General features: G+C 43.9%; 1 protein-coding gene and 1 long non-coding RNA gene across 5 annotated transcripts in view; one reads left to right on the top strand and one right to left on the bottom strand.

The window, feature by feature from the left end:
* Positions 1–180: 180 nt before the first annotated feature.
* LOC148056569 (uncharacterized) lies at positions 181–4,387 on the bottom strand. Its single transcript, XR_015703047.1, has 4 exons — positions 3,410–4,387; positions 2,923–3,137; positions 729–1,079; positions 181–597 (listed from the first exon to the last, which is right to left on the bottom strand). It is a non-coding gene; the product is annotated as an uncharacterized LOC148056569 (long non-coding RNA).
* An 83-nt stretch (positions 4,388–4,470) lies between these two features.
* The window catches only part of RTEL1 (regulator of telomere elongation helicase 1), a 51,407-nt gene continuing 41,000 nt past the window's right edge, over positions 4,471–14,877 (top strand). For 2 of the 4 annotated variants that reach the window (XM_087750147.1, XM_087750144.1), the window contains exons 1-13: positions 4,471–4,516; positions 4,897–5,014; positions 6,173–6,371; positions 6,762–6,855; positions 7,801–7,882; positions 8,497–8,557; positions 8,791–8,866; positions 9,580–9,664; positions 10,854–10,919; positions 12,783–12,936; positions 13,273–13,311; positions 14,004–14,082; positions 14,777–14,874. In XM_087750147.1, the coding sequence (XP_087606273.1) occupies positions 4,913–5,014; positions 6,173–6,371; positions 6,762–6,855; positions 7,801–7,882; positions 8,497–8,557; positions 8,791–8,866; positions 9,580–9,664; positions 10,854–10,919; positions 12,783–12,936; positions 13,273–13,311; positions 14,004–14,082; positions 14,777–14,874 (1,135 nt within the window). In that variant the 5' untranslated portion in view covers positions 4,471–4,516; positions 4,897–4,912. Of the gene's footprint in view, positions 4,517–4,682; positions 4,753–4,772; positions 5,015–6,172; positions 6,372–6,761; positions 6,856–7,800; positions 7,883–8,496; positions 8,558–8,790; positions 8,867–9,579; positions 9,665–10,853; positions 10,920–12,782; positions 12,937–13,272; positions 13,312–14,003; positions 14,083–14,776; positions 14,875–14,877 lie in introns of those variants that run through there. The other 2 variants (XM_087750146.1, XM_087750145.1) reach the window with 2 other exon arrangements.

Raw genomic sequence — 14,877 nt, 5'->3', positions numbered from 1 at the left:
GGTGTCCCAGCGGGATACACGGCACGAGAAACCCTGAGCAGACTGGATTTCTGTGGCTGCACCACGCATCACACGCTGTAGCTCCAATATTGTTCACACTTTCTAGATAGCCTGTCATAGAAATAATGTTAATACAATTAATTCTGGATCCATCTGTAACACCGGGAGATGTTTCTTCCTTATTTTACATGTAACTATCTTTTCGAGGTCTCCCTGATTTTCACTAGGCAGCGTCTGAAGGCACTGGGTATTTTTTTCAAGACAGGGATTTGGGAAAATCAGTGAGTATCTGGCCACGGTGCCCCGTGCCGTCCTCGCACGCGACATCTGACCAGGCAGACTATCAGGAAACAACAGATTTTCATAGAGAATCAGCAAAGACATTGGTTTTGTGGCACGCCCTTCTTTCACTACGTTATTGCAAATGTTTTCGGTATTTTTAACAACTAAATATTCCTAGATGTCTTTCAGCATAGGAAGGGCTTCTTCCAATAACTCATGCTTTCAACGATCCTGAAAAAATGCAAGTCTACAACAGTATACTGGTGCAAACTGCTAACGGCAGCTCTTCTGTTGGTTTTGAAGCACTGAAGTGTCCTTTGAAGGGGAAAAAAAAAAAAAAAGAAAATTCCCAATCTGACCAAAGAACCCAAAACGATTCTGTCTTCAACAGATCCCAAACCAGGGCCCTGGAACAATCCTCGTGTTTCATTCCAGGGAACACTCACCTCGGGCAGCTCGTTCGCAAGTTGTGGTTGTTACCAAAAGGGCCACGGGCTCGGCACACTTTCTATCGCTGTTCGTGGCTGCAAGCCTGGCAGAAGCACAGCTTGCGACAAGAAATATGTGGGGAACGATTTTACCTGGTGACTAATGAAATAACATTGAAAGGTGCAAATCATCTGGTCTGAAAGTAAGAGCACGGGCTGCGATACGGGAGGCTCTAACACGCGGTACCCAGGCCACAGCATCGGCGTGAGGGCTGCCCGTACCATCTGCAGTCTCAAGCTGGGAGAAGCTGCCTTAGTTGGCAAGCAATAATAACAACAAAAATTCCACACAGGGCAGCAGTCAACCCCCTGAAATTGTAAAATAATACAAGAGAAAGGAGAAAAAGAATTGAGGGAGAGAAATCAGTGACAGCAACACAGCACTAGCTCAGGAAACTGTTTCCCTGGAAGCAAAAAGGAACGAGAGGGTTATTCTGAGGTTTCCTCTTTAGTATTTATGGTGTGTACTTGAGAAACGAGGCCAGGTTGTACGAAGGATCTGGATCAGGAAGAAGAGTTGTACTAATTCAGTCACGGAGGTGTAGAAGCCGGGAATTCCGGTCACCCTGGGGGCTGCCCAGCTACGAGGGGTGTTGTGTGTACGTAAAGTTAGCAGTGCCGAGCGAGGCGACCGAGCAACTGCAAACGGTAAAGAGCAGCAAATGTTGAACACGTGAAGCTGTGAGCTCCGCTCCAGTGGTTCCCGTCTGGCCTCCACCAATCACCAATCCCACCTGCTTCGGTTTCTTCATCTGTGAATGAGTATTTACACACCTCCCTAATAACAGGGTGATCGTGATTCAAATTGGAGGGTCAAAGTGGAAAGCTATTTTGCTATTTCCCGGCAGTAAAAGGACAGGAAGGCTCTGGATTATCAGGATTCAAAGGAATCAAATAGTTTTGGGGTCAAACAAAAGTTTTCGATTGTTGCTATGGGAACCATCACATCTCCTCAGAAAGACAACGAACGGCAACTTAATCCTCTCCTATCCAAAAGGGGAAAAATAACCTTCCTGCGAACCGCAGGAGTTCCACAGCCGGTCGTTGTGACTCTTCAAACTCTTTTGTCCCATTCCTCAAGATTCTTGCTTGTCTGGGAAGAGAGATCCTGCCTAGGCGGCCTCTGCACAAAAATGGCCGTTATTCACTTTGTACTTCCGCACCGCGCAAGCGTTCTGCTTGCAGAAACGTCTCTGCAGTTTGCTTCAGCCACCCACACACCCACTTCCCCACAGAGTTTAAGGAAATAGCTTTTCCAAGGTTTTTCTTTTGTAATTTTTTTTTCCTTGAAGGCACCACTTCAAATGAAAAATAATTCATCCAAGATCTTCACCATCACTAAGGCGCGAGCAGCGGAGGTGCCCTGGTTCCTGCTGCCTGGGCTGGCACGTAGAGGCCGTTACGGGTGTAGGGACTGGCCTTTCGTACAATCCTCTGTGCCGCTCCCACAAACGTTTTAAACCTCTCCTCTTCTCCCTCGCCAATCTCTCACCTTGTAAGAACTCGGGTTTTTCCCTAGGGAGCCAAACCCCGGAACGACAATCCAGGTGTAAGACCAACGCCTGCCTTTATCAAGTCCGTATACCGACATAAAGAGATGCTGTAGCTTCAGTAAACCTTTACAATTCCTTTGCAACCTGAATAAGAAATAATGTTTTCTCTTTAAACTTCAAAAATGTTTTCTCTATTCTCAGCTTTTAGAAGAAACTGGCATAGCAACGACGAAGACAGACGCGCCAACGCTGGCGCTGCAGCCTTGGTCAAGTAAGGTAAATGGTGCAGAGGACCAACCCTCCGAAGGACGAAGAGCGCTCAGCCGGTGCTGACTCACGTTTGCCCTGGACACCGGCGCAGCTGCTGACTCACGCTCCCTCCTGCGCCTGGTAACCTTCCAGCTCTTCCCTCTTGGAAGGTAACGCTGCTTCCATCAACGCTGCTTACACAGCAGTTAAAATACTCTGATTTGATACGCTACTGATATTATTCTTCAATGTAGGAAAGATATATTTACAGGAAATAATAACAACACCACAGTATTCCATATATTTATGATGAGTTTTAAACCTTTATGCTCCATTATAAATACCTTATCCCACCCTCCCCTTTTACAGTCTTTACGACATCGTTGCTTTTGCAGCTCAACTTTGCATACCTGGTGTCAAGTTAAAGAGGTCACAGAGTCAGGAACACGAGCAAAATCAGCTGTTCCATTTTGCGTGGCGCTGCGAAGGCTGAGGGCATAACTCAGGGCTCGCTGGCCCGCTCGCTATGATTACAGGCCGTTTACAACCCAGGCAAGTTCAGCTCAAGGAGTGTAAAGGCTGGCAACCAAACCAGCAACGCCCATAAGCTCCCCTACCCGAACACCTGGAAGGCAGAGAACGCACCAGAAGTCGGAGAAGAGAAGAGATTAGATAATACGCTCAAGTTTAAGGTCTGTTCCTTTTAATAGGTATTTTTCTTTAAATATTATAACACTTCTACATACAAACAAGCTGTGCAGCTTGCTAGGAATAAAGGCATTTTAAAGTTACAATGAAACAAGCCACAACCTGCTCTACCCTACGCAGTAACCACCTAACAGCGTAAGATGCAGCAATAAAGTACCGAGAGATGCACGTAAAACGCTTTCTTCCTACCTTCTTCCTCGTATAACTGCATAAAATGTGGTTCTGCAAAATTTGGGGATCTGGGTAAACCTTGTCTATCCATTTATTAAAACACTTGAGTTTTACAAACTGAGTAATCCGTCAATCCGGAGCAGTTCCGAGCTCACTACAACCACACACACGTGGAACCAACCCTCAGGCTGAGCCGCTGAAACGCCAACGCAGCCGCTCCTGGCCTTGTGCAGGGATACGCTGACAGGGAGCCGAAGGCTGAAAGAATCTTGCTGAAGCAAAGCAGGGAACAAAGGAGCAGCACATTCACCCCTAACAAAAGATACCCGTCAGAATTCATTACTGTTCTTAATGCAGAAGCTACAAGGCTCAGCATAATGACACAGAAACCCTCATATCTTAAACGCTGAGGGTTTCAACAAAGAATCCTGTAGTGTCCTGCCTTCTGTACGCAGTGCCACTGAAGGGAGGCGGACGTGCAGCACAAAGCACAGCAGCGCACTGGAGACAAATGCCGGTCGAGGGCGTCACTCCTCACACGGCTCCCGAGTCGTTAACGAAGGGGAGAAAGGCCAGGCCCGGGCGGGCCTTGCCCAGGAGCGCTCACAGGCTCTGGGGAAGCAAAGAGGGCTGAGAGGCTTCGCAATGGCAGCTGCTTTGCTGCTTTCGGCAACCAAACAGCCGATCTTCTGCCTCTTCGAGGCCAAACCTCGGCCTCCCCGCCGGGCACAGCGCGGGGAAGCGGCTGAGGGACCCTCCAGCTGACCCGCCCAGCGTCTGACGGGGGGCCTCTCCCCAGGCCCGGGTCCCGCTTCCCTCCAGGCCCGGCAGGGCCCAAACCCATCGGCCTCGGTCCCCTCCTGCCCGGGGCCCCTGGGGCCTCCACAGCAGCTCACAGGGGACGGCACCAGTCCGCCCCTGCCGCTCGCTCCCCGGTCCCCCCGCGGCCCAGGCCCCGCCGCCGCGGTCGGGCCCACCGGCGGCCGCCATCCCGCCCCGTTCCCTGGGCAACGCCGCAACTCTCGCGAGAGCGCCCGGCGGAAGTTACGTACGGCGCGTAAGGAGGCGGGCGCGGGGGGTGGGCACGTGATACAGGCGCGGGGATTCCGAACGGCGGAGCGGGAGGTGAGGGGTGGCGGTGGCCGCTGCGCCGGCCGCGTTTCCATGGCAACCGCCGCCGGGCCGGGCCGGGCCGGGGGTCCCGGGGACGCGGGGCCGGGCGGGCCGGGGGACGCGGGCCGGGCCGGGCCGGGCCGGGCCGCGCCGCACCGGAGCGGCTGGGGGGTCCTGGGCCGGCTCCTCCTCATCGCCGCGGCCGGGCCCCGCCAGCCGTGAGCCCGGGCTGCGGTGCGGGTCCGCTGGTAACGTCCCGTCCCGAAATACGAGGTGAAACCCGGGCTTTCGGGCATCGCGTCGTGCAAATGAACCCGCCCCGGTGCCGGTCGGTCGCTCTGCCTGCCCCCGGCGGGGCGGCAGGGTGAGGCCCGGCCTGCGGTTCCTCGCAGGTGCTCGCCGGGAGCCATGCCCAAGGTAACGCTGAACGGCATCACGGTGGATTTCCCCTTCCAGCCCTACGAGTGCCAGGAGGCCTACATGGCCAAGGTGCTGGAGTGCCTGCAGAAGGTGAGTTGCCGTCCAGTTACTGGCTGCAAAACCTGACTTCTCTAAAATGAGGTGGTCACAACTCAAGTTGGCTTTTTGCTGTCCGTATCCCGCCTTTTCCAAATCTTCTCTGACCTCTTACCTGTATTTTTATTTTACTATATGGTTGTTAAAAGCCCAGAAGCGTGCGAGTGGCGGTCAGTAAGGATATAGGTAGGATGTTTCTGTCTAACTTGGGGAAAGGAAGAAAAGCTGAGCAAGCAGTCGGTGCGTTCACGCAGTCTGTCCTTGGATACCTGGGCTTTGGGTTTGTCTCGTTAGTCCTTGGGCTATTAGTGTAATTCATCGTTTTAGCTACGATAGGATAACCTTAATGAATGCCAAATAAGGAAATGTTTTTTACAGTCGTTATCTTTGTTCTGGAGTTGTTTAACAGATCTCCGTGGTCCCTGTCCTAGGAGATCAAACAAGGTTGTTGTGGAAGCTTTGGCTTTCCACTGGCTCAGCGTTCCTCCGTGTCCTGGGTAGTGGCTTGGTTCCTGCTTGGTACCTCCTCGTTTTAAAGTAAAAGTGTTGTAAGCCTGTTCTCTATAGAAATTCTTTCAGTATAATTGAACACGAATTGTCATGGCAGCGCGAGCTTGGCTGCTAGTTTTTCTGCAACTTGTAGTATTTTTATGCACTTTAAAATTGTAACATCCAGTAGGACTATGTGATTAAAAGTGCTTGGAAAATTTTCTGCCTGAGCTGTGATGTGGGATATACTCTTAGTTCTAAAGGAAACTGGCAGTCTGTCATCTAAGAGCCACTTTCTGGGTTGGTTGTTTTTTTTTTCCCCCCCAATAACTTCTAATATTTTCATGTATTTTCTGCTGAAACGTGATGCATCCTAGTTGCTCTAAGAGTGGAGAATGAAGAATTCCTCTGCTGAATAAAGGATAATATCTGGCTCTTGGTTTTAGATTGGGCCTCGCTAAGTTGATTGGAGGGTCCTGCAGGTGGTGCATTTATAACAACCTGATGTGGGGAATGTGTGTGTGTTTCTGTCGTGTGGTAGAGTTTGCCAAGTAGCGATTGCTTTTTTACTGAGGAAGATGAAGTACTGCACAAAGACCTGTTCTAGTTGAATCTCCAAATTGCTCTGTTTTTCCCTTTTTATTTTCTTTCTCTTCAATAAAGAAGGTAAATGGCATTTTGGAGAGCCCTACAGGCACGGGAAAGACCCTCTGCCTGCTGTGTTCCACTCTGGCTTGGCGGGAACACTTCAAAGATACTATCTCAGCCCGCAAAATTGCGCAGCGTATGAATGGAGTGGAACTCTTTCCGGAGAGACCCATGTCGTCCTGGGGCAATGCTGCCACCGATGCTGATATCCCGAGTAAGTGCTGCGATTTTTGTGCTCCGTAGGGGCAGTACAGGAATGTTAATGAACACTTGCTTTTATCTGAAGACTTGCTTTTATCTGTCTTTTGTAATACAGTAGTTATAAAAGCGATGGAGCCATTGTTTAGCAGCTGAAGCACAGTTTCACACCTCTTTATAGATTTTTAAAGGTGTTTTACGTATTTTTATATTTTCTTAGAACATGAGGAACTCATTTAGCTCATTTTATGTGTGTGAATAGTTAGATGACAAAATTTCTCGCTGTCTCTACAAGGCAAACTGTTACCATAGTACCAGCTGGGAAAGGAGGCTAATAATATCTCTAGTTCTTCTCTCCATGCTAATAATGTTTTTCTGCTTTTTTTTTTCCTCCTCTATTTGGCAGCGTATTACACCGATGTTCCCAAAATAATTTATGCCTCCAGAACTCACTCACAACTTACACAGGTCATTAACGAACTAAAGAACACAGTCTACAGGTAAATATGATTTAGGATAATGTTCCTATTCAAAGAAAAGGTGGAGAAACCCATCTGCTTTAGTTATTGTTTGAATTTATGTGGATGAATGTGTGAAACACTGGTATCCACTGAAATTTAGTTCTCTTAATGTGCATGTATAGAACCTGGATTGCTTTGCTGTTGGGGTTGGTTGGTTGTGGTTTTTCTTTTCATACTTCACAGCTTCTCTTATCTCCTTCAATCACAGAATTTCCTGAATTTGGTCTGGTTTTGCTTCTTTACTTTACACGTTTACTCTAAAATTCCTTTTTTTTTCCCCTTTTTTGTTTATGGGGCATTTCTTTAAGGCGGTGGGAAGCCATTACAAAGTTGAATTCCTTAGGCTGGTGTAAATCTGTGAAGAACTTTGTGGGTTTGCTATACCAATGTCTGTCGCCGTTTTCAGCTGTTGACATGCCAGTGTGTTGACTGAGCTCTTTGGACAGGCAGTAATCATTTGTTTATGTTTTTTGTAAAGATACAGCCTTGTAATAAGCAAAAAGGGTATTGCGAATGTTTGTAGTGCATTAGTTCTTGTCGTAACCTTACTCTTAACACCACAGCCAGCTCTGGAATAGCTTGTGGTAGATGACAGGCCCCAGCTTATTGGGCTGAACTGTTGTAGCACAACCCAGATTTCATAGTGGAGGATGTAAGCTGCTATTCCGTACCTCCTGCTGTAAACTGCTGCTTATTACCACCCACTGCTACCAGGAGAAATGCAGTACCATAAAGTCAAATAACGTATGTAGTTGTTACAAACAAACTTACTTACTGTTTCTGATTCTGACCCTTATTTTGGGCTCATCTGCTTCTCCTGAACCTTTCGCTTTTGGTATATTATACCCAACCTAGGCACGTACACCTGTGTTCTTCTTTCTTGCCTTATTTTTAACATCAGTTTTGTCTATTCTGTTTGAACAGACCAAAGATATGTGTTTTGGGTTCCAGAGAGCAGCTTTGCATCAATCCTGAAGTGAAGCGACAGGAGAGCAACCACATGCAGGTGAGAACAGAGCCTTGAAAGCAAGCACAGTGAGAACACGGAGGTTTTTTGTTTTGGTGTATGGCGTGTAATTCTTAACTCTGGCGTTGTTTAACTCCTGGAGGCTGTAGGGAAAGACAGTAGTTCTAAATGTGTTTCGAGGAACTCTTAGTTTCTAGTTTTGTGAGTGCAAAATATAATTCTGAATCTCTGGTAGCCTTTTCCATCCAGAGGAGGATGTCATTGTGTAGAACATGAGAGTAAATAGTTTGCAGTTTACTTTCTGATCTGCCACTTAAGTGTTTTTCAAGAGCGACAGTAATTTCAAAATAGTGCTTCAGTCATTGATTTACCTGTTATTTTTACAAGTAATATCAAAGATTACTGTTTTGAGAAGTATTAGTGGCAAAATATAACAAAATTTCTTCTGAACATCCAAGTGTTCTGTGCTGCATAAAAGAGAGCCTAACTTTTAAGGTGGACAGAGGGACACATGATTTTAAAACTGAAGAACGGTGATTAGCATTTATTCATTAGCTGGTATTGCAGAAAACTGATATCTCCTCATGCCTTAACACGCTTTCAGTGCTTGACAAGCTGTGCTGCTCTTGGCTAAGATATGCTATATTTTACAGATCTACATGTGCCGAATGAAAGTGATGGCTCGTGCTTGTCATTTCTACAACAATGTGGAAGGTGAGCTTGGCTGTGGAAGTAAAGCCCTATTTTTTGGAGAGGGAGAGATTCGCTAGGCAGGTAGAGAAGTTTGGAAGAGTTGGCAGAATCTGCCTGTGCGTGTGTTTTGCTCTGTGTTAATGTCTTTTCGGAGTGAAACGTTAGGAAGTGGATGAGCGTGATGGTCGGGGTAACAACAAATCTTTGTGCGATACCTTTAGCTAAGCTTGTGGTTGTAATGTAATTTTTCACAGAAAAGAGTACAGAGAAGGAGCTGATTGACTCAATCATGGATATTGAAGACTTGGTTAAAAATGGAAACAAGCACAGGTAAATGATCCCCTCTGACCTTCCTCCCCCTTACTTGTGAAAATAGTGAAAACTCTTTCTCTGCTCATTTTTATTAATACCTTGGTATGAACTTGACATACACTTAAAGTAGCAGAACAATGATGAGGGCGAAGTGGAGTGGCTAAATACGCTGCAGAGACAGCTTCCAACAAAATCACGTGTGCACTAAAGCCTTAACTTCTGTTACTGCCGTTTTCATCATACAGCAATTTATTTCAATCGTTACTTGTGTAAAGACTGAATCGGATCAGAGTCAGGCTCACCCATATTTTGTTTCTCGCTTGAGCAGAGGCTGCTGATATCTGACATGACAAATGGTACTGCAGTTTTGTTTCAGATCTAAGAGGATGAGGTGACTGATGTATTGACCTAAAATAGTCTGGTGCAGCATTTCCTTCTAGCCTGAAGGGGTGGGATGGTAATGCAGTAATGAATGCCACTCTTGCTCCTTTAATTTCTTTTTTCTTTGTTCTGTTGACCTGCACAGCTAGGTATTATTTTCTACACTTCTTTTTACTTGTGTTGTGTGAATAGAGCTAACCACCTGCCCTAAAAATGAAATGTGCCAGTTTCAACTCCTTAAGAAGTTGATTAGAAACCCTCGAGAGTATGAAACATAGTACATGAATGCGCTTTTAATATTTCTGCAAGTATTACTTCATAGTTTGTACTACTTTTTTTTTTTCCAACAGAGCTTGTCCTTATTATCTTTCTCGAAGCCTGAAGCAGCAAGCAGATATTATTTTTATGCCTTACAACTATTTACTAGACTCAAAGGTAACGTATATCTTTGCTTTTCAATGCAGTTGTTCTTCTATTTATCTTATATTGGCTTTTAGTGGATAAGCTGTGAAGAACTGATGCACAGCGAGTGGATGCATTATGTGGTATACTTCAAAACTAATCAAAACCCTGTTCAAATTCGGAACCATAGAGGATGCCCTTTTGTGTTTTTCTCTGTAAAGTTCTTCTTTCCCACAGTTAAGAAAAGAAAAAAAGAAAAAGAAAATCTTTCTTAACTGTGTTTTTCTTTTATCTTTTTTTTTTGTTTGAGGTCTTGCCATTTTTATAGAATTAGCTTTGCAGAATGTGGTGCCCTTGTGGTTTGGCGATATTCACCTCCTGAATACAGATCTTTAGTCACGTACTATGCAGTATTTTTGCGTGCGTTCTGAGATGTTTTTGTTTCTGCAGCCATCTATGTGATTTCTAGAATAAGGAAACCTTTTCCAGTAGAGATCGGACATCTTTCTTGGAAATAATTGCTGGCTTTGTAAAAAAAGCTGTTGCAATAAGTTGTCCATGTTTTATGGATAGAAAATGAAACCTTTGAAAGCTCTGTTGAGGAAACGAATCTGCTGACATGTTCACGCAACCCGGAGTAATTCATGCATTATAGTAAAAGCCAGATTACATTCCACTGCTACAAAAGGCAAAAAGACCAAATGTTTAATAAATGAAAAAATAAAATTAAAAAAAAATCTCTGAGCACCTGAAGCAAAGAAGCATTGTGAAATGAAGTTACCTCATCTGGCACTGGGGGTGTTTTCAGAGCATCTGCTTCTTGCAAAGATGACACAAGCATAAATTCTTAAAAAGAAGGCAAATCCCCCTGCTTCGCACCCCACTCCTCCCAGATCCCTATCGGCAAAACCAGCGACTGAAACTAATGCTGATAAAGTTGTGTATCCTAGTATGGTACAGCTGGTTTTTTTTCTTTATTACACCATAAGATGTAACCTCCATAAGCTTTTTCATGATGCATTTTATCACCCTCATTTCCAGAGAAAATGGTTCTGTGGTTTATATATTAGGTAGCTACAGCGATTACTTGCTGTTTTCTCAAAAAAAAAAAAAAAAAAAGTATTCAATATACACGAAACCCCAAATCTGTCTCATGAGCCAGTTTCTCTGTATTTCTCTGTGACCTTTTTGTCCATTCCCTCGTTCTCTTCTTTGTCTTCAGAGCCGGAGAGCGCACAACTTGGACCTGAAGGGGACTGTAGTAATACTTGACGAAGCTCACAACGTGGTAAGTTGTTTCTGGTCTGCTGCCATTTTTCAAACTTCATCCCAAGAGAAAAACGGACCCGTGCCCTATTACAAACAGTCTGTAAAATCTGTACTCGGCTATTTCAGTTGTTGATGTTCATTATCATGAATATTTCTGGTTTCTGTGACAGTTAAAACGTTGTAGTTTAATTAACAGTCCTTTTGATGCTACTGGGATTTTCTACAAGGTGATAGTTTCTTCCTGAAGGGTGGATCTCCAAATTTATGATGGCACTCATTTTCTTGTTTGGGGAGTTCTTTTCCAGGGCGTAAGAAATCATGACAGATCCACGCTTGAAGCTCAGTTGCATCAGCTCTCCAAGGACAGTAGATGGCAAATGTGACTCTTGTAATAATATTTCCAAGTCCTCTGTCATAGCGGGGGCGGGGGGGGGGAAAGTGCTGCATTATGAGATCTTGCTCTTAGTTGGCTCTTAGCCTAAATAGTGAAATGCAAAGGAACATTTGAAATATGTCCCTTTTTTTTTCTACTACGTGAACAACTTCCCAGTGGGATTTCTGCTAAACAGCTGCAAAGTTTATTTTCTGATTGCGTGTTCTTCTTTCAGTAAACAGGCCGCTGGAGCGCGTGCTGTGTTTGACTAGAGATAGTCACAGAGTTGCGTCCAGTATGCAGTCCTTTCACCAGAACGCAGGTTTTTTTCCATTGAAAAATGGGTGGAAATACAGTCATAGTTGTTTGGATTTTATTTCTTTTTTTTCCCCTTTGTAGCGTCTATAAAATATTAATTGATGCCTGCATGCAGAAGTTAACCGGAACAGCTATTCTAGGACTACTCGTTTTGCAATAGTTCTCCCATGGTACTGTGTTCCAGGTTAATATGTGGAAACTTAGTAATTACTCTGAAATAAAATGGACTTCTTTCTGATTAGATTGTTTACACATGCAGCGAGTTCAACATTTTTTTTTTTCTATATACCTTATTTCTTCATAGCTACTGCAGTCCAATTTTTGTGTAGGTTAGTCCTTACTGTTTCTCTTCATTCCTCGGGGAAGGTGATTGATTTTGTGAATGAAAAGTTTGTGACAAAACAATATGGGACTTATTTTTCAGGGTGATAGAGAGTTTTGTCAAACTTATCAGTTTGGTCAGTGTTCAAGCCATTGCTTTTTTTTTAATAGAAAGTTACTATGTTTCCTTCCTCCTCTATAAGAATATTTGTTCTGGCATACATTTTGGCCCAAATTTTATGTATGAATAATATGTGGTTTACTGCTTTTTTTTTTTTTTTTTTTTTTTTTTTTTTATGGCCCTCCTTCCCTTCTTTCTCCATGCCCCCTTCTCTCAATGCAAGACCGTGAGGGGCAAGGACTGTGTGTTCCTATGAGCGAATATAGGGATATGAGTATTTCCTAAGAGTGCGAGAAGGACCAGCGAGTACCTCTTTCGAAGGACAAACTGGTTCTCTAACTAAAAAATTTGCTACTTGGACAATTTGTCATCAGACAGCAAGCTATTTGGCAACCGCGTGGGAGAAACAAAAGGATGTCAAGAAAAATCTATTAGCAGCAATGCCAAGAACGCTGAGGAGGTGACGCCTATCGAAAACAAAAGGGATCTTAATGCTGACAGTGCTTTGCTATTAGTTGGGAGCGGTAGGATATTGATAATGTGGAAGAGGCAAAATCCGTTCTACATTTCAGAAAAAAGGATGCCCAGTAATAGTCAAAGTCTTCGTGTGTTTATAAAATGTCTTCTGGCCTGAGCTGGAGATCAGAAATGAAATCAAGCCTGGTCATCTGGACTTTGCTATCTGCGCAGGCAATTTCACAGATGATATTGTGCAGTGCAAATAATGCTTCCATTCCTTCATGTTTTAGGAGAAGTTGTGTGAGGAATCATCATCTTTTGACCTGACACCCTACGATTTGGCTTCGGCAATGGATGCTATAAATGTCGTCCTGGAAGAACAAGCCAAAGTAGTTCAACAAAATGAAATAAATGCTGAATTCAATATGGAGATGGCCAGTTCAGGTGTGTTGAGAACCACAAACCAGTTTCACTGGGATTATAGGGTGCTGTGAGCAAGAACAGGAAAATAACTTTTCCGAACAGCTTCTGGAAAATTTGCTCTCATTAATAGATAAATTATCATTAATTAGCAATCGCTGCCAGAGAAACATGAAAGATGTGGCGAAATCAGTGTGACGTGAGGGGTCATGGAAGAGAAGAGTGAGTGGAAGACAGAAGATGTCTTTCCATCTTTCCAACTTCTAGCCTTCATATCCATAATTTCTGAAATGGCATAAAGAAAGTAGGAATGAAACAGCCATGAAACATCCTCTTTGAAATCTTTCCTTTCTTTAACAGGACTGAACATGGAACTTGAAGATATAGCAAAGATAAAGAGTAAGGCTGGGTTTGGTTTTGGTTTTTTTTTGGTGGTGTTGAAAATGGTGGTTGAAACAGTTTCAAAAGATTCACAACTATAAATCAGGTTCGTGTAGCGTTTCTGTGGAGATTACGCATCACTGAGAAATTTGTGGAAGTTTAAGTTGTCTCTTTTTTTCAGAGAATTTTGTGGAATGTTTAGTTACAGCATTTTTCCAAGAAGATGAGAGCTTTGGCAGATGAATGCGTTGCTTCCTTCTTTGCTAGAAGCTCCCTTGTTATCTAATCTTGTCAGTGTGCTGGAAATGCATTAGTTGCATCATTCTGCTGTAAGAACATGATGCTTCAGAAAGTTAATAGCAAGAGCTCGAGAAGTCTCATGTTTACAAAGCATTTCCAAGAACAACTTTCCCCGTCTATAGAGCAAAGATTAACATTTAGCTGACAACTGTATTTTCTAAGAGCATCATAGGCTTCATCTAAGAATTGAGGCCATAGGAGTTCTTAAAGTTGAATATGAATATTTAGAGATGATATCTAGGAAATTGGTTTTGATCATCTTGATTTGTTTACAGAATCAAGAAAACAGCTAGGTTGCTGTCTTTGGTAACAGCCTTCGTAATAAAGTACGTTTGAAAAAGAGGCTTAGGTGTGTCCCAGAAGTGAGTTTCTGTGAACCCTAACTTTTTTCCCTTTTGGTTCTCTTAAAGAAATTCTTCTTCAGCTAGAAAGTGCTATTGATGCAGTGGAGCTGCCAGGGAATGATAGTGGAGTCACCAAAGACGGAAGGTACCTTTCTTCTCATTAATAGGTTTGCATGTTAAGCGTACAGAGTTTGCATGTTAAGAGTTAAGGATTGGTAGCGGCTGCTAGGATTGGTACTACCATTCTAGTTTCTGGGTGTAGTATTTATGCAAGGCTTTGGGTTTCCTTAAATCCCCTTTCTGTAGTAATCGTTATTTCTGGTGGAACTCCCTTTTGAAGTGTTTCAAGAGTGGGAAATCCGATGCTGTGTGTATGCTTATCAGGTGCTCTGAACCGGAGGAAGCCCCACACTGTGCTTCTTCCAGTGTTGATGTCGTGATTTAAACAGAGGTACTAGTGCTGCAGTGATGTGGTTTGAGGTACCTCAGAGCTCTGTACGTCTATTCCTAAACTAATGCGTATTGAACGTTGTAAAAAAAAATCATGGAAATTGCATGCAAATCTGTTTCTAAATTAATACGTATTGTATATTGTAGAGAAATCATGGAAAATGTGAAGGATGTGGCCAGTATGCTTTCTGTCATGTCAATATTGTCTGCTGTCTTTATAACCAAATACTTATTCTTATTCCTGTAAATTTTGCTTTCTCATGGAGACAAGAACATGTTTTGCTACTAGATGGGGATATTGTTGTTGTTTATAAAAGAGTAACAGTAACTGTGTCTGTGTGATTATTTACAGTGTTTACCCATTTGTGCTTTTTCTTTGTAAATTGCAGCTACATCTTTGATCTGTTTGCAGAGGCCCAAATAACATTCCAGACCAAATCCTCACTCTTGGAGTCGCTAGAGCAGATTTTACAGTTTCTTTCAGGCCGTA

The sequence above is a fragment of the Nipponia nippon genome, unplaced genomic scaffold (assembly GCF_047370975.1).
Source record: "Nipponia nippon isolate SJK-2023a ecotype South Korea unplaced genomic scaffold, ASM4737097v1 scaffold_13, whole genome shotgun sequence".
Classification (NCBI taxonomy): domain Eukaryota; kingdom Metazoa; phylum Chordata; class Aves; order Pelecaniformes; family Threskiornithidae; genus Nipponia; species Nipponia nippon.
The sequence above is the reverse complement of the archived record's forward strand: the minus strand, read 5'-3'. Positions and strand labels throughout refer to the sequence as shown.